The 23,466-nt window shown below is 40.2% G+C and overlaps 1 protein-coding gene across 1 annotated transcript in view; it reads left to right on the forward strand.

The window, feature by feature from the left end:
• LOC124777374 (brefeldin A-inhibited guanine nucleotide-exchange protein 3) overlaps positions 1-23,466 on the forward strand; it is a 301,163-nt gene that overhangs the window by 36,577 nt on the left and 241,120 nt on the right. Inside the window, exons 5-6 of the mRNA XM_047252762.1 lie at positions 18,918-19,050; positions 19,133-19,411. Coding sequence (XP_047108718.1) covers positions 18,918-19,050; positions 19,133-19,411 — 412 coding nt within the window. The remainder of the gene's footprint in view (positions 1-18,917; positions 19,051-19,132; positions 19,412-23,466) is intronic.

A 23,466-nucleotide genomic window follows, 5' to 3' on the forward strand; every position in this document is an offset into this window, starting at 1 on the left:
GCACGCAACAGAGGTGTGCCCAGCTGTTTGCACGAGTCGTGATTGATCAGTGAAACTGCAGCTCCGGTATCGAGCTGGAATGGTATCACGTTGCCATTAATGTCCAAATCTACAAAAAGTTTATTGTTCTGCTGACGACAAGAGCGACTGCCTCGTGCAACGTGAACTGACACCGGTACAGAATCACTTGCGACTTGACGGGATTTCCGGCGATGTCGACGCACACTATTTGTGGGACGAACACAGTCACTGTTAGAGAGAGAGGCACTGGGCGGAGTGGAATGAACTACATGAATTTCCATGGGCATTTCCAGGTTCATGAGCCTGAGTATTCTGGGTTCGATTCCGATGCCGGCGCGAAGCAAAGGGCCTGGAATGGTTGTGAGTGTCCGATCGGAGCTTTTTCTGGCAAACACTTTGAACATGTCCTTTTTTATTACAGAAAAAGCAAATAGCCTGGCGTGACGGGCAATTCTCACCCGAATGTCTAGTAGCACACCGCAGGCATGATTTTAGCACTGCATTTGCTTGCTTGTGCGGCACACGTGGCGGAGAGCTTGGCGGCAGCTGCGCGGACGGGCGCGAGGGCTGTTTACTGTTCCATGCAGCTCGCCCGGCGGGCCGGTTAATGTGACACACGGCCGGTGAAGTTTCAAATGATTCCTGAGGAACGTCAAGTGTGTCCTGCCGATCCAATATGTCCATCACTTGTTGAAGGGAGGGATTGACTAGTTTCAAAATCTGTTCCCTTATACGAACATCAGAAACGTTCTGTGCAATTGCATCACGTACCATAGTATCTGAATAAGGGAGTCCACATCCACATTCAAAAGCACAATCCCTAGTAAGGCCTTGCAAGGTTGCAACCCACTCCCGATTAGTTTGACCGGCCGTATGTTTTGTACGAAAGAAGGTATACCTTTTCGCAACTACATTGACTGATTCTTTGAAATATGCATCTAATGCAGACAAAATTTCGTCGTAGGACAGAGTTGCTACGTCGCGTCGGGGAAACAATTTGACTATCACACGGTACATGGACACGCCGACGCATGATAATAAGAAAGGCTGCTGCTCGTTACCTTGAATTCTGTAGGCGACGAGATGGAATCCAAATTGGTGTAACCACTCCGTCCAGCTTTCCAGTGCCGCATCAAAAGGACGAAAAGTTGGTGCAACAGCGTGTTGTGGCTGCGGTAGTGGTGGAGCGGCGGCTGCCGCATTGTTTTGCATTGCACGTTGACCCTGGACGAGCTGTCCAAGGGCATCCAATAAGGCCTGCGTCTGCTGATTCTGCAAGCAATAAAATTCGGACAGTACATCTGGAGATTGTGACAAAGCCATTACACAAGTAAATCAGTCCATATAATTACGAACGCAAAATCCCATCCTTGTCGCCAAACTGTTGTGACTTGGCAAGACAACCAAGCCACTAAGAGAGGAAGCCGAAGGCACGCGTTTAAGCTCATGCAGGATGGCGTGAGGTCTAGAACAGGACAAGGTCTTTATAGTAGCAAAAATAGTACGTAGCTTCTGGAATACTTAACTTTAATCCATAATTGGTGAACATCGGTCTGACGGTACATGCATCACAAGATAAATAGCAAATGATAATGGCGCCTTTCTAGGTCGTAGCAAATGACGTAGCTGAAGGCTATGCTAACTATCGTCTCGGCAAATGAGAGCGTAATTTGTCAGTGAACCATCGCTAGCAAAGTCGGCTGTACAACTGGGGCGAGTGCTAGGAAGTCTCTCTAGACCTGCCGTGTGGCGGCGCTCGGTCTGCAATCACTGACAGTGGCGACACGCGAGTCCGACGTATACTAACGGACCGCGGCCGATTTAAAGGCTAGCACCTAGCAAGTCTGGCGATGACACCACAAATTCTATATTTGGCAAGTGAACGGATTAAGTTCTGTCATATAAAGCAACGAATGACACAACCTCTGGAAAGATTAAAAAAACAACACTGTGTTCATCAGCAGAATTGCTAATCAGTCATGGACTATAAGGATCTACACAGGGTTCTCGACTTTTACTACTTTTTCTTTTATGTACAGATGATCTTAATGATAATGCTGCAAAAAGGTGACTATACTGAAAACCATGGGGAGAGTACTAATTACATCATATTGAGGATAAAGGGCATTAACAAGGATAGAGCCCCATTCCCATTGTAAACGCTCATGTAATGCAACCATAAGTTAACACTCTTGATTGGTTGCTTTATGGAGAACAAATATGGATGGTCTGCTAATCAGCCTGCATTGCAGACTGTGTGGTGAGTCAGTCTGCTTCGTTCTTGACTAAATGTTGTACATGTGACACAGAGACATCAATTGCTAAATAACTATGTGGTGTGATTGGAAAGTTTCAAGAATGGTTTGGTGGGCAGGTACACAGAGGGTGGGGAGTGAGTCATTGCCTTGTCCTCGAATACCCTCTGACAGGAAATTGTGTTTCCTTTATTCAGTTCATTGTGGCAGCTGGTCAAGTGCAGGTCTGTTAGGGCTTGTAGCTGGATTCTGTCTGCTTGAAAATGAACGTAAAAATGGAGCAACAAGTTTGTGTGAAATTTTGTTTTAAAACTGAGAAATCAGCTTCTGAGGCTTATGAACTACTAAAAACAGCTTTTGGAGATAATTGTATGAGCCAGTCAAATGTTTTTGTCTGGTGTAACAGATTTAAAAAAGGCCGTGAATCATTTGAAGATGAACCATGGTCTCGCTGTCCTTCCACCTCAAAAACGATTGAAAATGTTGTGAAAGTTCATGGCTTAGTGCACTCTGATCATAGACTTACAATTAGGGAGGTGGATGATGAACTTAATTTAAGTTTCTATGCAGTTTAGGCAATTTTAACTGAAGATCTGAACATGTGTTGAGTGTCCGCAAAATTCATTCCAAAAGTGTTGTCAAGTGACCAGAGACAATACCGACTTTAAGTGTGCCAAGAACTGATTAATCAGACTAAAAATGACCCAGATTTGTTAAAGAGAGTAATTACAGGTGACAAATAGTGGGTATAAGGATATGATGCTGAAACCAAAGTGCATTCTTCGCAGTGAAAGACTCCAGGTTCTCCATGACCAAAAAACCACGTCAAAGTCTGTCAAAGGTGAAGACAATGTTGGTGATTTTTTTTTTTTTTTTTTTCCTTTCAATTCTACCGGTATTGTGCATCATGAATTTACCCCTGCAGGACAGACAATTAATCAGGAATACTACAAATGTGTCCTAGAGCGTTTGCACGAAAAGGTGCGGAAGAAAAGGCCAGTATTGTGGAAAGGGTGCTACATCTTGACAATGCTCAGGCTCATCATGCCTTCTCCATCATTGAATTTTTGACCAAATTCAAAACTCCTGCGCTTCTACAACTGCCATATTCCCCTGATTTGGCCTCTGCGGACTTCTACCTGTCCCCTAAACTGAAATTTTCACTGAAAGGGAAGCGATTTGACTATTGAAGACATCCAGGAAAATATGGAGAGCATCCTTAATACATTTCAGGAAAAAAAATTCCAGGAATTTTTCCAAAACTGGAAACAACATTGGAGTCGGTGTGCCCAGTCAGAAGGGGACTATTTTGAAGGAGATGCATTACAGTAGCATATAAGTACCATCATTGTACAATTACAAGCCCATTCTTAAAATTTTCCTATCACTTATACTAACACATAATCAGCTCACAAATTTTGAAGCACTCTGACATAGGCCGAAACTTCTATGATCATAGATCTGCTGAGGTTTTGCAAATCTCACCAAAATTTTTGGGATCTGGCACATTTGTGTACCATTTGGTCCTCAGAGGACCTTTTGACAGTGCAAGTTCCTAGAGTGTCTGTATTCTGAACAGAGGGAAAGAATATTAGTAGCGCTGGCCACAGGAAACTTGGGCATCACCTTGAGGCCACAGGGCACTCCCAGCTGCTTCTGAGCCCTTCTCCTCCATCCACCTCCTCTCCCCCAAATTACTACATGAAGTTGATTAAATATACAATAATAATATGACCCTTGAAAACACAGCTGTTTCTATTTATTTATTTTTATACAACAAATTACAGAATTCTGGGATCTAAAAATAGGATACTGGAATTGCAAAACAAAGTAAGTAAGAGGAAATGGTATAGTGTAATGCTATCAGAACATCTGTTTGTATTACAAAGGGACATTGCAGGTAGGAGGTTAAGGTGTAGGCTTTATTCTGAGTGAGAAATTAAAAATATTTTTACAAAATTTTAGGGCATTTAAGACAGAATAGCACTGTTGTTCTAAAAATAATAATAGAAGGAAACATTCCACGTGGGAAAAATTATATATAAAAACAAAGATGAGGTGACTTACCGAACGAAAGTGCCGGCAGGTCGATAGACACACAAACAAACACAAACATACACACAAAATTCAAGCTTTCGCAACAAACTGTTGCCTCATCAGGAAAGAGGGAAGGAGAGGGGAAGACGAAAGGAAGTGGGTTTTAAGGGAGAGGGTAAGGAGTCATTCCAATCCTGGGAGCGGAAAGACTTACCTTAGGGGGAAAAAAGGACAGGTATACACTCGCACACACGCACATATCCATCCACACATACAGACACAAGCAGACACACATATATATATTTTCCATGAAAAACATTCAAACCCATGGACCAACAAAATTGCATTTTTACAAGGAGTAGGAATACCTGCACAGATATGCACAGAAAATAATAATGAGGGAGTTTGCTGTGAAAGTAGAACAAATTAAAGAATGCCCTTTCAGTGGGAAAGTTCCGATATGGCACCAGAAACGACAGAGGTCATATTGTCGCAGAAGAAGCTGAATAGCACAGTCACCGTGGTGTAGTGGTTATGATACTAGACTGTTACATGGAGGTTCGTGAGTTTAAAACTTACCAGAACTGAAAAATTTTAATTTCTATATTCAATTCGAGTACATTCTAGAAGTATCTACAAATATCCAAGAATCATTGTACTGGAATGTTCTGTAACCGTATATATACCGTATGTGTTCTGGCCGGAGGCAGTTCGCTCCGCACTCTTGTATGTGCAGCTGTTGCATAAACCTTTGTTAGGTGAAGTTAGTGTTTGTCATTCATCTAATTACACCTTCTTCTGCATGACATTATTCTGGTGGAGGCACTGGGTATTGGAACTTGTGATAGCACACATTATCAACAACACAGTGGCTCCCATCAGGCCACGACATAGCCATCATTTACATAGTGAGAAACCCGAGTTGGAGCCTTATTCAACAGATCACAGTCTGTCGGAGACAGAAGAAGAAGAGGATGTTACAATGACAGCAACTGTGTGCCACCACATGAGACATCCTTCTGGGTTCTCTGGTGACGATGGCCAAGATCCAAACAAGTGGCTGAAGGTATATGAGTGATAGCCAAATTTAACAAATGGGATGACACCGTGTGTTTGGCTAACTTATTTTTCTTCTTGGAGGGCACTGCCAAACAATGGTATGAGGTTCACAAGCTGGGAAGTATTCCAGGCGGAACTGTACAAGGATTTCGGTGACACACAACTACAGAAGTGCAGGGCTGAAGATAAATTAAAGTGCAGGCCACAGTGTCCAGGAGAAACTAAAGCATCCTACATTCAAGACGTCTTGGAGCTGTGTACAATGGTGGATCATAGAATGAAGGAGGAAGATAAGGTTTTGCATCTCCTGAAGGGTGTTGCTGATGACATGTATCAAGCCCTACTCCTGAAGGAGGTTTTGACAGCAGACGACTTCATAAAATGGTGCCAGTATACTTCAAAAAATGGTACCAGTATATTGAGACAATGCATCAAAAAAGAATTACACGCAAGAAGTTTGAACGGCTTCCAAACGTCTTATCGATGTCTGTGATGGAGGAAGGAACTAATTTCACAAGTGTTCTTCATCAGATAGTGAGAAAGGAAGTTCAGAAGGCACTTGGGAGCAAGAGGAATAGACATTGCATCCGATCTCTCGTCCTTCATTTCCCTTTAAAACGGTGAAAAAGCCGAGGCCCAGGCGAAGTTATGTTCCTACAATGCTGCATGAGGAACCTGTTTGGGCACCAAGGAAAACTGACGTCTGGAGGACCCAGGATAACCAACCAGTATGTTTTCACTGTGGACGGCTGGGACATGTGCTGTGCTATTGTCAAGAAAGGCGGCAGATATTTGATGATGCCCTTGCCAGAAGACAGTAAACTGAGCTTAGCCAGCACAATTCCGGGACGATGAAGATGAATAAGAAGATGTGGGTGTAAGACAAAGTAGGTCACCATCGCCACAAGCTAGCCACTGGAGAGGATGCTCCCCAACAGGTGTCCATAGGAAGCTCCAGCCGATCACCTAGCTGCCGCAACCCGGAAAACTAAAGGGTGCAACCTTCCTTGGAGGTGAGGCCGCCAAAGAGAAAAATTCTCCACCATCGATCACTACAAAAATGACTGGAAACTATGTCGATATCCTCATGGATGGCTAACCAGCCCAAGCTCTTGTGGACTCTGGAGCATCATATTCAGTCATTTCGGAGAAGTACCATCACCAGTTGCAGAAAACCGTATTCATTGACAACAAAACATCTCTGCTGAAGGTGGCTAATGGGAAATATGTAAAACCTACCAGAAGATGTGTCATTCATGTGAGTATAAGTGGCCATACACAGCCCTTAGAATTCATCATCTTACAAGAGTGTAGTCATGATGTCATTCTCAGGTGGGACTTTTTGAAAGCTTCTCAGGCAATTATAGATTGTGGTTGCTCAAAGATTATGCTAGACGAGATGAGATGCCGTGGACAGGAAGTTGCTCATCTGAGTGTGTGGAGACTGTGTGTGCTGGATGAAGTGATTATTCCTGCAGACAGCGCTAGAAAGGTAACTATCATGTGTCATGCCATGTATCAACCAAGGATCTTGTAATTGAATGTAAGAGAAGCATACCACTGAAGAATAACTTGGTCATTTCATCCTGTGTCATCTCATTTAAGAATGGATTTGGTGAATTTTGGATAGTTAACTGTTGCCGAGAACTGCAGATCCTTCCAAGACACGTGCGTAGCAAACGCTGAGCCGTTAATTTCCGAACAGCTGAGCGTCATAGAAACCTCCCATGCCGAGTCTGTGGGCGAAATTGGCGCTACCACTACGAGACAAGATCTTCTAACTTGACTATCACCAGATCTCACTAATAAACAACAGAAGAAGCTACCTGCCATTTTTCAAGAATTCTCTTAATGCTTCAATCCACAGGCGAAGAGCAAATTAGACAAATTGACGGTGAAGCAATGGATTAGCCCTGGAGACCATCAACCAATAAGCCAGAGAGCATACCGTGTGCCAGCAATGGAATGTCGAATAATTCGTGATGAGCTAGAGAAAATGATGAAGAATGACATTGTTCAGCCTTCGCAGAGCTCATGGTCATCACCAGTGGTTCTCGTCAGGAAGAAGGATGGCAATTGGCACTTTTGTGTTGATTACAGGAAGTTTAATAAGATAACTAAAAAGGACATTTACCCCCTTCCATGAATTGATGATACATTAGATTGACTGATGGGGGCAAATTTTTCTCAACCGTGGACATGTACTCGGGATACTGGCAAATTGAAGTAGATGAGACTGATCGTGAGAAAACTGCATTCATCACCCCTGAGGGCCTGTATGAGTTTAAGGTCATGCCGTTTGGTTTGTGTAATGCACCAGCAACTTTTGAACGGATGATGGATAATCTTTTAAGTCTTTGTTATTTAGATGACATTATAATTTTCTCAGAGACATTTGATGAACACGTAAAAAGACTGAAGGCTGTTCTTAAGTGTCTCCAATAAGGCAGACTGAAAATTAATCTAAGAAAGTGTCTCTTTGGAGCAAAAGAAATCAAAATAGTTGGACACCGTGAGTCAAATGAAGGTGTGTGGCCAGACCCAGAAAAGGTGAGATCTATAACAGAATTTCCTATTCCTAAAAGTATTAGAGATGTGAGAAGCTTCCTTCGATTATGTTCCTATTACTGTCGTTTTATCAAAGACTTTTGTATCAAAGCCGGGCCACTCCAAGAGTTGTTAAATGCCGATGCTATATTTATCTGGGGTAGTGCTCAACAAGATTCTTTCAATGTGCTGCGAAAAGCTCTGACGACTGACCCTGTACTTGGTCTGTATGATGAGAGAGCACCTACAGAACTACACACAGATGCCAGTGGGTATGGAATCGGTGCTGTTCTGGTACAAATTTTGGATGGAAAAGTGAAGGCTATAGCCTATGTTTCTAGGACACTTACAAAAGCCGAGAGAAACTACTCAACTATAGAAAGAGAATGTTTTGCTATGATCTGGGCCATGTGCAAATTTCAGCAGTATCTCTATGGAAGGCCATTCACAGTTGCTGCAGACGATCATTCACTTTGTTGGTTGACAGGTCTTAAGGATCCAACAGGACGACTTGCCAGGTGGGCACTACGTCTTCAAGAGTATGACATTACCATAGTGTACAAAAGTGGGAGAAAACACCTAGATGCCTACTGTCTCTCGAGAAACTCTGTGCAAGACCATCAAGACTTTGATGAAGATAGTGACTGTCTTGCAGCACTCCAGGATCTCTCTGCTGTGCAGAAGAAGGATGCCAAGATATCTCAAATTATGCTTGCCTTAAATTAGTCAGAGGATGTGAAAGGACAGTTTAAGGTAGTTAATGGATTACTTTGCAAGAAGAACTTTGATCCGTTTGGAAAGAGGTGGCTACCAGTGATTCCTAAACACACGTGCTTAGATGTTCTACAGAAATTCTTTGACACATCTGAAGCTGGACATTTAGGATTTATTAAGACATACGATAAGATCCACAAGAGATTTTTCTGGCCAGGTTTATTTAGGAGTGTCCATCACTATGTGTCGCACTGTCGCGAGTGCCAGAGGATAAAGGTGGTTCCTCAGAAACTGCCTGGCCAACTCAAATTCCAGCAGCCGAAACGCCTTTCCAGCGTGTTGGGATTGACCTCCTCGGACAAATTCCAACGTCTGATAGTGGCAATAGATGGATTATTGTTTGAACTGATTATCTGACATGCTATGCCATTACATAAGCCGTGGAAACAGCTGAAGCATTTGAGGTAGCCAAATTCATTGTGGAAGACATTGTATTAAAACACGTTGCCCAAAGGTAGTTAATTACAGATCAAGGGAAAGTTTTTCAATCGCGTCTTGTGACAGAGATGAACCATTGGTGCAACATTACTCATCACATGACAACTGCCTACCATCCACAAACTAACGGGCTTACTGAAACCTTTAATAAGACCTTGGCTGACATGCTATCAATGTTCATCAATGTTAAGCAGAGCAACTTGGATGAGGTGCTACCTTTCGTGACGTTTGCCTACAACACCACCAAACAAGACACCAAAGAATTTATGGCATTTTTCCATTACATCCTGATGACGTGGACGACGACTGCATTGGCCAGGTGTTAACCAGAGCTGAGGAAGCTTGGCAGTTAGCTCGACTCCATATGCTGATGGCTGAAGAAAATGATTGCTGAAGGTATGATGTGAGCCACTGCCCTGTTGTCTACCAGCCTGGTGACCTTGTCTTGATCTTCACTCCTGTTTGGAACGTTGGTCTCTCTGAGAAGCTCCTCAGGCACTACTATGGACCTTATAAGGTTGTAGAAAAGGTGTCTGATGTTACTTATGAAGTTGAAGATCTTGACCCTGACTCAAGGCAACGAAAGATCAGAGATACGGTCCACATTCTTCGAATGAAGCCCTATAAGGATATTGCAATCCAGGGTAAATTCGAAGCTCCAGCAACAGGCAACAAGTGGAAAGGTTACGAAGAGCATAGTGGTAAAGGAAGTTCTAAGATCACAGTAAGGGCGAACATAAGTCATCGGGAGTTGGAATATGCAGGACTGATGACTCGTTCCTGGGCAAGGTGGATGTAACACTGAGACACTGTTCTCTTAAGGAGGCAGCAATGTCTCAGAAGAAGCTGAGTACCACAGTCACCGTGGTGTAGTGGTTATGCTACTAGACTGTTGCATGGAGGGTTGAGAGTTCAAAACACACCAGAACTGAAAAATTTTAATTTCTATACTCAGTTTGAGGACATTCTAGAAGTATTCACAAATTTCAAGAATCATTGTACTGGAATGTTCTGTAACTGTATATATACCGTATGTGTTCGGGCCGGAGGCAGTTCGCTCCATGCTCTCGTTAAGTGATGTTGGTGTTCGTCATTCATCTGATTACACCTTCTTCTATGTCACAATATGTTGTGGAATTTGCCAAGAGGAGCATGATGCATGTGTGTAACACATTCTCCAATAAGAAAATAAACAGATAATAGAATTGGCAAGGACAGAATGGAACTAAAAACGGAACTGTCTACATTTTCTCAAGTACCAGAGAAATTGTATACAAAAGCAAAGAGGAAAAAAAATTTTAAAAGGAAGAAGGTAGCTATTTAGGAGAACATTTGAGTTTCAAGCAAACAATAATATTAACATGATAGAATATGCTGTATAAAATAAAACTGTTCTGAAGTGACAACGAAAGGTTGTGGGAAGGTAACTAACATGATTGAATATAATGAGAATATGAAGAAAACAAAACAAGCTGCCGGATGCTCTGGACAATGCATGGCCACGAATGCTTTGCCTGCATCATGATGTATCCAAGGTGGCCCGCACGCTTGGTGGTAGCGTGCCAGCCTTCCACTCTGGGGGTCTGGAGGCAAATCCGCCAGGGTCCTGACACATCTGTTGTAGCTTCATGATAATACTTATCAAAGAAACCCATTAACAGCTGTTAGTTCATATGCAGAAAGTCTTTTACAAATTGTGTCAGCCTTGAAAAGGGCCTTTTTTGTAGCTAGGACATTGTTCACTTAAAGCAAGTGCTCGAAGTGGCGACCCTCTGACGTGACATGAGCTTGGTAATGTTGAACGGTGTTTTGACGAACGCTTTCAAAGATTCCTGGCTTTGCCCTGATGTGATTGGCAGCATGTTGAATGTGATCCATTAATTCCTCTTTGTTTCTTAGTGATTTGCATCCAAGTGGATGAACTAGAACCTTGAAGGATCCCCACTGGGAAAAGTCTGGTGGTGCGAGGTTTAGTGATCACAGGGGCCATGTCCTTTGAGTACCTCTGCCAATTACCCAGCCATTGAAGAGTTCATTTAAATACCAGTGCACAGCACAACTGTTATGTGTGGGCGGGGGGCAACCCATCATGCTGTAACCACACGTGTAGCCATATGTCCAGGGGAACATCTTCCAGCAGGCAGTTCCTTGCAAAAACTGGAGGTAATTTGCCCCAGTAAGTTGAGGAAGTAGATGGACTGGCCCAATCAGATGGTCACCCACAATGCCTGCCCAAATTGTTCCTGGTGTCCGTGGACATATGTGACGTGAGGATTTCCCCTTGCCCAGTAACGAACGTTTCAAGTGTTGTAAAGGCCATGCCGATGGAAGGTGCACTCATTGGTAAACAACACAATGGCAGGGAAGTCGGGATCTCATGCAGCACATTGCAGAAGCCACTGGCAAAACCCCAGCCTGTGTTCATAGTCCACCACAGGATTCAGGTCTTGGACAGGGTGGAAACTAAATGGATACTGGCCGTCATCCCTCAAAACATCCCAGACTGACCAATGAGTGACCCCTATGTCATGTCCAGCCACTCGAGTACTTGTCGTAGGTGCTTCCTCGAAGTGCTCAAGAACACTCTCTTCAGATGCAGCATCCTGTTGTGTTTGAGGTCTTCCAGCATCACCATGATATCCCGCTATTCAGCATGTTTCGCCAACTCTCCGGTGAATTTCTGTAAATGTTTCCGGGTTTGAGTGGCTTCTTTCTGGGTGCCATTCCTCATATGACCTTCCAGCTTCATGCACATTACCATTGGCTAGCCCATAAACAAAAACCACATCTCATTGTTCTTCAAACAAATACTGTGACGCCGTACTTACTGTGTGATCAAATCGCAGGTGATTGTGCTCCGAAGCAAAGCATACATGTGAATGCCTCTGACGTGAGGTGGAGACAAACAGCAAGATCTTTTTGACACGTTTGCCTATCACATTGGGACAGTGATGAGGCGAGGGACATTTGAATTTGACATATACGTATCGACAATAAACTATAACTATACAACTTAGTACTAGTTGTGTATACTTCAGCTAAATGTAACCTAGTAAATAGTAAGTAAAGCTACTACTTTTAAAAAGGCTGCTACTTTCTCAATTAGATTAAATAGCTGCCATTTATCTTCTATATGTAGCTTAATATGTACTCGATTACATGATATTTTTCAAATAAAACTGTTGCCTGGATCTTTAACAACAGAGATCCTTTTTAAGAGCCTACTACTTATCCTGCTGCTTTTACCAGCCTGCAGCTAACAGGAATTTTCAATACCTGAATTTTGATAATTGGCCAATTTTTGGAAGTAGTGGCTAATAAGGTATATTTTTAATTTTCTTTGGAATAATCAAGGATTCTTGATTCCTTGCTTTGTGTGTAGATGGGAACATGATGAACACATTTACACCAAAGATCATAATTCCACTCAGATCCTAGACAAGGAGACTTGAAGTCCCTAGAAGTCAGTTTCTTATAAAATGTGTGTCCCAATGTTCCCTCCTCTTTGCACTGAATGAAAACATCAAAGAATGGAAAACATCCCAGCTTTTCAGTTACCAGTGACAATTGAATATTTCCATGGATGCAATATAGATATATAGATGCTTCAAAATCCCTGGAACGTATCTTCAGGATGTGCGCACAGTGCAAATGTGTCATCAGCACATCTCCAAAATAGTATTCATTTCAAACTAGCAGATTCCAGTGACTTTCCTCAAAGTAAAAATAAAAATTTTTAAAAAAATTATCAGATAAAAATAAGTCAAGCGAAAACATGTTTGAACAAGCTGTTCACATTACTTCAGGCAAATGCTGGAGTGGTTCCTTTCAAAGGACACGGCCAATTGCATTCCCCATCCTTCCCTAATCCAAGCTTGTGCTCCGTCTCTAATGACCTCTTTGTCGATGGGAAATTAAACACTAATCTCCTCTTTCTAATTTTCTCGTCCTTGAACAAGCTGTATAACTCACATGGATTTGTATTACATGCAAATAGCTACCACCACCCTTACTGTATGAGGGATGTTCTCAGAACTTTCTTTCACAGAGCACATAGCATCACTAAAGGGAACGATGTGCAGATGAGCTTTTATATTTAAAAGCAGTTTTTGAAGCAATGTTGACTCTCCACAACAGATATGTAAGGTGATATTAACGAAATCTAAGGTAGACTTCAGAAGTGAGAAATATGAAATAACGGAATTTGAATCCGTGGCTTTCCCACTGTATGCGGGAATCCTGTCGTCATCCACTCCAAGAACAAATTGAAAGTGATTTTTTGCCCTGCACTGAAGACAGCAGCCATTTTGGGTTCTGTCAAGGATGGTTTGATGTTCATCAAGGCTGCAGCTTACAAGATCCCCTATGAGTGTATCCTTTCATATATTTGACAGACTGTGCATGATCCATGAAAGGTGCATAGAACACTAAAAATCAAATCTAGTTCTTATAGCCCAATAAATCAACTGTGGCAAAGCACTGATCTGACAGTTGTCACTGTATGTGGTATAATGATGTCAAAATTTTAGCGTCAACTTCATCTTTTTGAGACTTGATCATGAAGAAAGCAGTAGAAATTCATTAGGCACAAAATTTCATTAACAGATATAAAGGTTTCACCCTGGACCAAACATGGAGTTTGGCACTTTCGTTAATAAACACTTAAGGACATTGTTACAGTACAGCAACTACAAAATATTGATATCCCAGCATTAATCTACTAACTAACCATACATTCTGTTTATGCGCTGCTCTTTGCCACTGAATGACACCTCTACCTCTGGTGTATCTGAGGCTGCATGTGTAATGGTGTCGTCTGCGTATTTAAAAGGCCATAGCAAGTACTGTAGTTTCAGTCCATTGGCTACTCGTAAGATGACTGAAAGCTGTATGAGTGAAATATCAGGTGAAGAATCAAGATTTCAGCAGTTGCACACTCAGATTTTAAAGGATCATTCATTTTGACACAAAAACTGGAGGATGTATACCTATCTATTGCTGATGACATTGCACTGCTTGTGGTAACCTTCAACAACAAATGGAAGAGCTTACTAGAGATTGATCGAAAGTTGCCATGAAAATCAATTATAAAGAGACTAAAACAATGCACAATCATTATATCAAGTATAGAATTGTACAAATTAAAAATGAAGTGAGACAATTACTAAATGGACAGCAAAAGCAATAAACAGAAGAGCATCAGTGACCTTGAGTATTTTGACCAACTACACACAATTTTGTAAACAAAAATTCCAGTGCATTTGAAAAGGGAAGTTTTGAGACACTGACTTTATATGAGTAAAACATTCAAAATTGGCTTTTTATGAGCAAAACATTCAAAATTGACTTTTTATGAGTAAAACATTCAAAACCTGAATGTCATTTAGTGAGCATTATTAGTGATTAGATGCATGTTTGAAAGTATTTATAAGAACAGGAAAGCAAACAGATAGATCAGGGAACAAGCTGGAGTTGGAGGCTTAATTATGACTGAAATGAATATGAAATGTTGGTGGGTGGGACAAGTATCCAGGTGAATTGAGATGTTGAACTAATGGAAGGTGGGTAGATAACCTTACAAAATATGCAAATATGCATGTATGTGTGTAGCCAAGGACTGTAATGCATGTAAAAGTGTGGGTACTTCCTTGCATCTTGTACTTGGATTCGGGAGGCACAATTCGTAGAACAGTTGATAGAATCACTAAAAGTAAAAAGTGGAAATCCTAGCTTTCAGAACTACACATTCCTTCATCAGGGAGAAAAGAGAGATGATTGGAGAAGGTTGGGAGACAAAGATGTAGGAGAAGACAGTGAAGAGATTGGGGGTCAAAGGCTATATGTTGGTAAACACTTTGCCAACTTCAATTCCACGGCAATGAAAGGAACAGAGTGAGAAGTAAAGATGGATTAAAAGAAGAAGAGAAGTGGAAGATGGAAAGAACAAAGCAATTAGAGATAGAAAATAATGAAAAAACAGGGGGCAAAAAAGTTTTACTTCCCTCTCTGTTTCTTCTGTCATCTTTCAGTTGGATTAGAGACAGTATCTATGAATTTACTGTCTTTACCTCCTAATCTCTCTAGCACCTTGTCCGTGATCCTGGCCTGCCCTTATCATCGTAACAGGTGGATCTAAAAAAAAGAAAAAAAAAATTTCCAGTCTTTCCAACCAATCTCTCTTACCACTCTAGTAACACATTGTTCTTAAAGCTAGAATTAATATTTTCTGCATTAAGACTTTCTATCAGAAGTACTACGAACTGTGTCTTCTGAAAGTGAGTACCAGCTAACCATTACAACTGTATCATTAGTATATTTAGCCTACAGTGAAGTACTGAATTAATATTTTGGTACACTAGAGTTACAGTCTTCATTATTCCCCTGTATTAAAAATCCTGAATCATGTAGACATGAAATCATGGATTAGTTTTTGTAATAAAATACCTTTGGCCCTTGGAATCCATACATCTAATTTAAATGTACGTGTGTGTGTGTGTAGAGGGAAGGAGGGGGGGGGGGGGGGGATGGGCGTGCGCAAGCGTGCCCGCCAGTTCCATATCTCCTCCAAAAGCACTAGACCAAATTTCAGCCGACCAACAGGCATTACATGCATTGATCAAAAATGAAAGTGCATTGAGAATGGCTAGTTTCTAGCTGAAATCTCGATCTCCCAATAAAATTTAAAAAGGAAGACTGATAACTGAATTCTGTTATTTACAAGTCAGTATAACAGTCGCTGAGTGCAACAGCCTTCTGAATGGAAGGTAACCTGATGATATGTATATATTACTGTCAGGCGACACTTCTCAGAGGAGTGGGGGTTAAGGACAAGTTGAAAAAACCTCCAGTGGGTGGATTTCCAGACTTTATTCATCCAGTATTTGAGGATGAGAGCACTTAGTGACTTGCAACACACTCTACACATAACTTCAAACCTATGCAAAAAAAAAAAAAAAAAAAAAAAAAAAAAAATCTCATCGACAACTGATATGGAATGATGAAAGGAAAAGTGTTTATTGCTTATGACTTTTCTGTTGTTCATGCAGTAAAACTACCATCTGAGACATGACATTATAATTTATTACTTCTAACAGTATTCACAAAACATTTTACGGACAGTATACACATATACCAGTGAATGTAAGTGCAAAATCATATCATTGTGTGACGCATAGTTCAGGAGATATGATGTTATAAGCAATGAGATGCATTGAAATTTGCAACATCATGTATGACATTTAAATTATTAGTTTTTTGCTACTAAGTTTATTCGCAATGAGTTTTGCAGACACTATACACATATGCTGCTGAATGTACCTACAATATTATATCATTGTACGACAAGTAGTCCAGGTTGTATGATGTCATGGACATTAAGCACAGAGCCAGAGGCTGCATGTTACGGGCTTGGATACACAGTTGTAAATAGGTACTTGAGCAGCACAGGGCTTCTCCCCTGGTTTGCCAATAAAACAGTTGTGTACACAGTCATGGAACAGGAAACTGCCATAACATTCGTATATTTCACATGTGAAAGTATTCTTTCATAAGTGTCATACATAGTAGAATGCAATTGCACAACAACCTAGTAGACACCCTCAGAATGGTAAAGCATTAAAACCTGTTTAAAATGGAAGCCAAACTTAATCATGTTTGAAGTATAGTAATTTATAGACTTGCTGTTGATGTATCTGTTTAAAAAGAATCTAAGTTGATGTACAATTGTCCTATATCTTTATGTATCGCAGGGTCAGATACAAATAAATAAATAAGTAAATAGTAGATTTCACGCTTGATGTTAGATAATAGAAGCCACAACAATTATATTAAAATTCTGTGAAAGCTATCTCATCAGAGTAAACACAAAGGAGATTTTTGTGTTACAAAATGGCTTCTAGTAGTTTATAATGTATTTGGGAAGCACCTCTAACTGTTGAGAGCCTCCTGAAATTAATTACAAGTTAATTATTTAGTGTTGAAGTAACAGACATCAAATAGAAAGTAGTTGTTGTCCGTGAAAATAAAATGCATATGCAGAGGGCAGGAACACCATTCCAGCTGTGAAAGGAGATGTGTGGTCTAGGACAATTCATTCTGGTAGGAACTGAAAAAAATCATCCAATTTCTGTGTTAACGGCGAGTGGCACTTGACATTGCGAATGTTGTTTCTCTGATGGCGAACCTCATTCAACATGATTTATCATAGTTCTCACATCCCACATTCTCAAATATGAGTGTATAAGGCATCAGTGCTGTATAGTACTGCCATCTAGGGAAGTCTGTGTTGAACTGTAGCAGTTGTGTTGAGAGGGAGGTTGTAATTATTACATTTGAGTTAGTAGGGATTGAAATGGCTAGTTCTTCACACACATTCCTTTCTGAGGAAGAGAGCGTAAAGCTTTTAGAGGAATGTCTTAAGTAAAAATGAGAGCGACATTAATTTAGTTGACAATGATTTTGATGATGACAGTGATTCATTTGTAAACAATTCAAGTGAAATTATGATGAAAACGGTCCATCCTGAAGAGTTTCCAAAAATATCACCCAGTGCAAAATCTTGTAATGTAATGCTTATGTAAACATATTTGAATGAAACCACATTTTGATGTTAATTTATACCCTGATTGTTGGTCAGTGGTCTCATTGTTTCCACAAAGAGAATCGTGCAGATCTCTGTGCAGTGCTGGTGGTGAAAGTGATTTAATTAAGAGAAGACGATGATGTCATGTGTTAACATTGAAAGTGGAAATGGGTAAACATCATTGGTGATGAGGGCAACTGGTAGAACATATCTGAGAAATGAAACTTATCTGATTATCTTGGAATTTATCTTCAAATGGCAGCATTATTTCTGAAATTGAAGTAAAGTGCACTGTAAGACATGAATAACATCCTTTAAACAGTAACACTAGAAAATGGGTTTGGCTCTAGAAACCTAGATCATCTAAAATAATAAGCTTTGAAACATAGCCAGAGCATGTAATCAGGTTAATGTAATAGATGTATAATAAACAAAAGGAGAAGTAGGCTGCAGTATATCTACAAAGAGCCAACTTCAAAATGAAAACTTAAATACACAATTCATGATAGATACAATAGGTATTTTACTACATGTTGGTAGAAACTAATATATTTGATGGCATTACTCAATAATAGTTTGAAACAAAGTTTTTCATGTAACCAAGGAAGAAATTTTGTGACCAAAGAGTGGCAAATTACTATGGGTTGATGAAAACAATTGTGCGATGAAATACACGTACGTAGTGCGACTTGTATCAAACAACTTAGAACCAAAGGACATCAGAGAGTGAGTTATTCGGTTATAACTAATATAAAAAGAAGAAAAACCATTGATTAAGGTGAACTTTATAACACCAAAAGGGCATATACCAAAATTTTTAAAACTTTTTTCTAAAACTAACAAAGTTGTGACTGCAGTACAGATAGTGCACACGGAGGAAACATTGTGGTTGTTGCAGTTCATGCTATGTCACAGATGTATCAGCCAAAGTCAACCAGAATTGACTCTTTGAGAAGTCCTTACTGGCTTTAGTGAGCTACATTATCATCTTTTAAGCAGGATAAATGTGTTTGAATATGTAGTGTAAGAAAAATTAATATGTAATGACCGTCCTCACCTCCCCATTTCCCCAAACCCATTTTAAACTACCTGAACCATATCACATTTATATCTCTCATTGCTTGCTTTGTAGGTCTTTGATAGTTATAGTTTGAAAGTTACTTTGAAAATATAGCACTGATTATATGCTTTACATTTATTTGTAGAAGAAGAATCTCAGGAACTCGACCGCAGTTTGAAGAGGTGTGGTGAAGGAGATGTCAGTTCTGGAGTATCCTGTTTCAATGAGGTTATTCCAATATTGCAGTTTATCTGTAGCAAAATGGATGAGGCTCAAGTGTTAGTAACAAATTTATAAACAATTTAATAGTTGATGGATGCACTGTGCTTGAAATTTAAACATTATTTTCATCCTTTACAGAGTTGGTCGTTGTGGAAACAGTGTTGTCTTTCTACTTGAGTGCTTACACACACTTGTTTCAAGCTTGCCTCAGCAGATACATAATAACAAGCATTTTAGTACATTTTTGTGGCAGAAATTCTGTCCAGCATTAATTGCATTCCTTGGGTCACCTCGTGTTGACAAAAACATCATATCAAGGGAAAAAGGAGGCATGAATGAAACAGAAGTTGGCCGTGGTTCAGGTTGCCTAGCTACAGCTCCAAGTTTCAACAGTTCTGAAGCAAAGACTGTTTACAGGTACTGTTTGTATGCCATAATTACTTGCAACAAGTTCAACATAATACCATAAATAATAAATCAATTGAATTTAAACAGCCTTCCTTGAGTTAATTGTAAACTACTATATTTATGTGTTTTCACATTTCTTACTGAAATAATAAGGGGCATAAGTAATTCTGAATATTAATTTGCTGGAACAATCAAAGCTGTATTTTAACACTCATCATTACGTAAAATTTGCACATATGGTTGTCAAGACAACACCACAGAGAAGTCATACATTTGCCACAGATGGACATACACACACCACGAAATACACCGAAGCGCCATAGAAGCTGTTATAGACAAACATACCCAAATACAGAGATGTGTAAACAGGCAGAATATGTTGCTGCAGTTGGCAATGCCTACATAAGGCAACAAGTGTCTGGTGCAGTTAGATCAGCTGCTGCTACAGTGGCAAGTTATCAAGATTTAAGTGAGTTGGAACGTGGTGTTACAGTCGGCGAATGAGCGATGGGACATAGCATTTCCGAAGCAGCGATGAAATGGGGATTTTCCCGTACAACCATTTCATGAGTGTACCATGAATATCAGGAATCCGGTAAAACATTAAATCTCTAACAACGCTGCAGCTGGAAGAAGATCCTGCAAGAATGGGGCCAACGATAACTGAAGAGAATTCATCATGACAGAACTGCAACCCTTCTGCAAATTGCTGCAGATTTCAACACTGGGCCATCAGCAAGTGTCACCGTGTGAACAATTCAACAAAACATAATTGAAATGGGCTTTCGGAGAGGAAGGCCCTCCCGTTTACCCTTGATGACTGCACAACACTAAGCTTTATGCCTCACTTGGGCTCATCAACACTGACATTGGACTGTTGATGACTGGAAACATGTTGCCTGGTTGGATGAGTCTCGTTTCAAATTGTATCGAGCAGATGGACGTGTATGGGTATGGAAACAACCTCATGAATCCATGGACCCTGCATGTCAGCTGGCGACTGTTCAAGTTGGTGGACTCTATCATGGTGTGTGGCATGTGCAGTTGGAGTGATACAGACCCCTGATATGTCTAGATACGACTCTGAGAGGTGACACATTGGTAAGCATCCTGTCTGATCACCTACATCCATTCATGTGTATTGTGCATTCCAATGGACTTGGGCAATTCCAGTAGGAAAATGTGACACCCCACATGTCCAGAATTGCTACCGAGTGGCTCCAGGAACACACTTCTGAATTTTAACACTTCCGCTGGCCACCAAACTCCCCAGACATGAACTTTACTGAGCATATCAGGGATGCCTTGCAACATTCTGTTCAGAAGTGATCTCCACTCCCTCGTACTCTTATAGATTTATGATCACCCCTGCAGGATTCATGGTGTTAGTCCCCTCCAGCACTACTTCGGACATTAGTTGAGTCCATGCCATGTGATGTTGCAACACTTCTGCATGCTCGTGGGGGGCCCTACACAATATTAGGCAGTTGTACCAGTTCCTTTGGCTCTTCAGTGTGTATATATTTCAGATGTCACTTTCCCAAGTCAAACCATATTTTTCCACTAGCTTCTGAAATTTGTACTTTTTAAAGTGTTTGTTTAGTAAACCAGCCAGAATCTCTTGCTCTATGTGAACCCTTATAAAATGTTGCTTATAAAATGTTGTTGTATTTGGTTCTGGCACTAGTGACATCACTGTTGACTGAGTGTATAGATCGCTTGTCACAGAAAATCTTGGTGTTTTTTGTACTGATGTTGGGCTCATACTGATGTTAGGCTCTATCTCACTCAGAGTCCTTATCCACAATGCTTCTCAAACCGCGTGTGATAAAACCATATATTCAGCTTCTACAGCAGTGCTCAAGACTACTCTTTTTTGTCTTTTGTGGGACCAGCATATAAGTCCTTCCATCAATCTTAAACAACACCCTGTAGTGGAAATATTTTCTCTAATCCACTTCCCCAGTTTACATCATTATGATCTTTGAGTTTATATTTCCCTTTTTACTGTATCTTAACCTACAGTTTGTGGTTCTCTTAGGATATTTGAATATCCTTGTAATGATTTTCCAATGTTTTTCTCTTGCACTTTTGCAGAATCTGCTCATAACAACTGTGGGGAAAAGTGGTTTCAGGCCTTGGAGTTGGTGACAGACACATAAAGCTACCTACTGCCTCCAAATACAGTAAATTTTCATTGCACTCTACAGCTGCTTCATTGGCTACTAACTTAGCTCCTGGTTCCATCAATATGGAAGTGGGTTTTTGTTATATATACCATTTTTTCAAAATTTTATCTGTATATGACAATTAGCTTGTGCTTAACTGCTCTGTCCTCCTATTTTTAACAGTCTGGATGCCCAAGTAATACTTTACCTTTCCCAAGTCATGCATGTTAAACTTGGTTTGGAGATGTCTCTTAAAATTGTTCTTATGTTTTTCATCTTTAGTAAGAATTGAGAAATCATCCACCCATATAGCCATTATTTTGACCTCTTCTATACTCTGTCTGTAATAAATACTGGCATCTAGCTTATAGCTTGATGACGATTTCATGCAGATATATGTTCCAGCAGTGTCCACTCTGTTTCAGTCCATCAGTACTCATCTCCAATCAACAAATCTTCCTTTTTTCTGGACAAGATTTCCTTTCTTCTTCTGGTGGGATCACATATATTTCGTTCTCTTAATTTCTCAGTTATGTAAGCTGTCTTCACATCTATGCATGAATTAATAAATCTTCTTTTATTGGAAGGGATAAAGGCTGTCTGTGTGATACCTATTTGATCACTGGCAGAAAAAGGTTTATTGTGCTCTATACCTTCTTTTTGTGAATATCCCTTGACTATTAGTTGTGATTTGTTTTTTGGTGCTACACACTAGAGATCTTTTTATGTTAAAACTCGCATCATGTCTTTAATGATCTTATTCCGCTGTGGCATTTCAACCCATTAAAGTGTTTTTGATTTTGAAAAGAATTACTCTAATTTTCTTTCCATAGCTTCTTTCCTTTGTTAAGACTTCGGACTACTCACAACCTCTTCAACTGTTGTACGTCCATCATTAAATTATTGGGCTACATGCATCTCATTAGCAGTGTATTATTTAGATTTAGAGCCATGAGAAGAATGTCTTAAAATATGTTCTTCATCTTCTAGAAGTTCATCCTCATGGTGTGTGCCTGTGCATTCCTGACCATTTTATTCTTCGTCTTCTTCATTTGCTTTTTATTTTTCAGAATTACATCTCTTAAACTTAATGATGGTTAAAGTGGCTGTACACTGTTGATGACTCTCTATTATTTACTTTTTATAATTCTCAAGGAATACAACATCTCTGCTGGTCAGTATCTTCTTATTCATAGGAGTCAGTAACTCTCTGAGTCTTCACAATAGTCTACAAAAATATATTTCTTAGGATTTGGGTCCCATTTTCCCCTCAATTGTTTCAGTGTCTGAACCTTAACTTCACATGCTCTGCATGGATTTGGCTTGTTCTCTGTGCACAGTTCGTAGTGTTTATATTTCTTATCAGTTCAGTAAGTGATTGACTGATCAAATACATGGCTCTCGATAGCAACTCTGCCCAAAAACATTTAGGTAACACAGGATGGGGGACTATAAGCAACAAGTTTATCTGAATTGCTGATTAGTTGCATTGGTCGTAAGGTTAAGTGTTGACTGAGCCATTCCAAAAACATTCATTAGTCCACCATATATAGTGCGTAGCACAGAGCTTGATTTTTTACGGTACATACGCACTAGTAAACTGTACCGGTACCTCTGATGGTGTCAGGGAGAACCCAGAACCACAGATTTTCAGATCTGGTATGATAGAACTTTTGCTGGGGTTGAAGCACAATATAAAACAAATATATTCACACTTTTAAAATGCTCAGAAAAACATAAAAGTAACATGTTAAGAAGTCTTAATTTCAAAAACACCCTCTGAAAGGTCACAGTTCAGGAACTGCCTCTTTTTTTTACAGGTCAAGCACTGGCAGAATATATGATTTTTTTTAATGTATCTGTCTTGTCTACTGATCTTCATAATTATTGTAGTAC

This window comes from Schistocerca piceifrons, chromosome 2, assembly GCF_021461385.2.
Source record: "Schistocerca piceifrons isolate TAMUIC-IGC-003096 chromosome 2, iqSchPice1.1, whole genome shotgun sequence".
Classification (NCBI taxonomy): Eukaryota; Metazoa; Arthropoda; class Insecta; order Orthoptera; family Acrididae; genus Schistocerca; species Schistocerca piceifrons.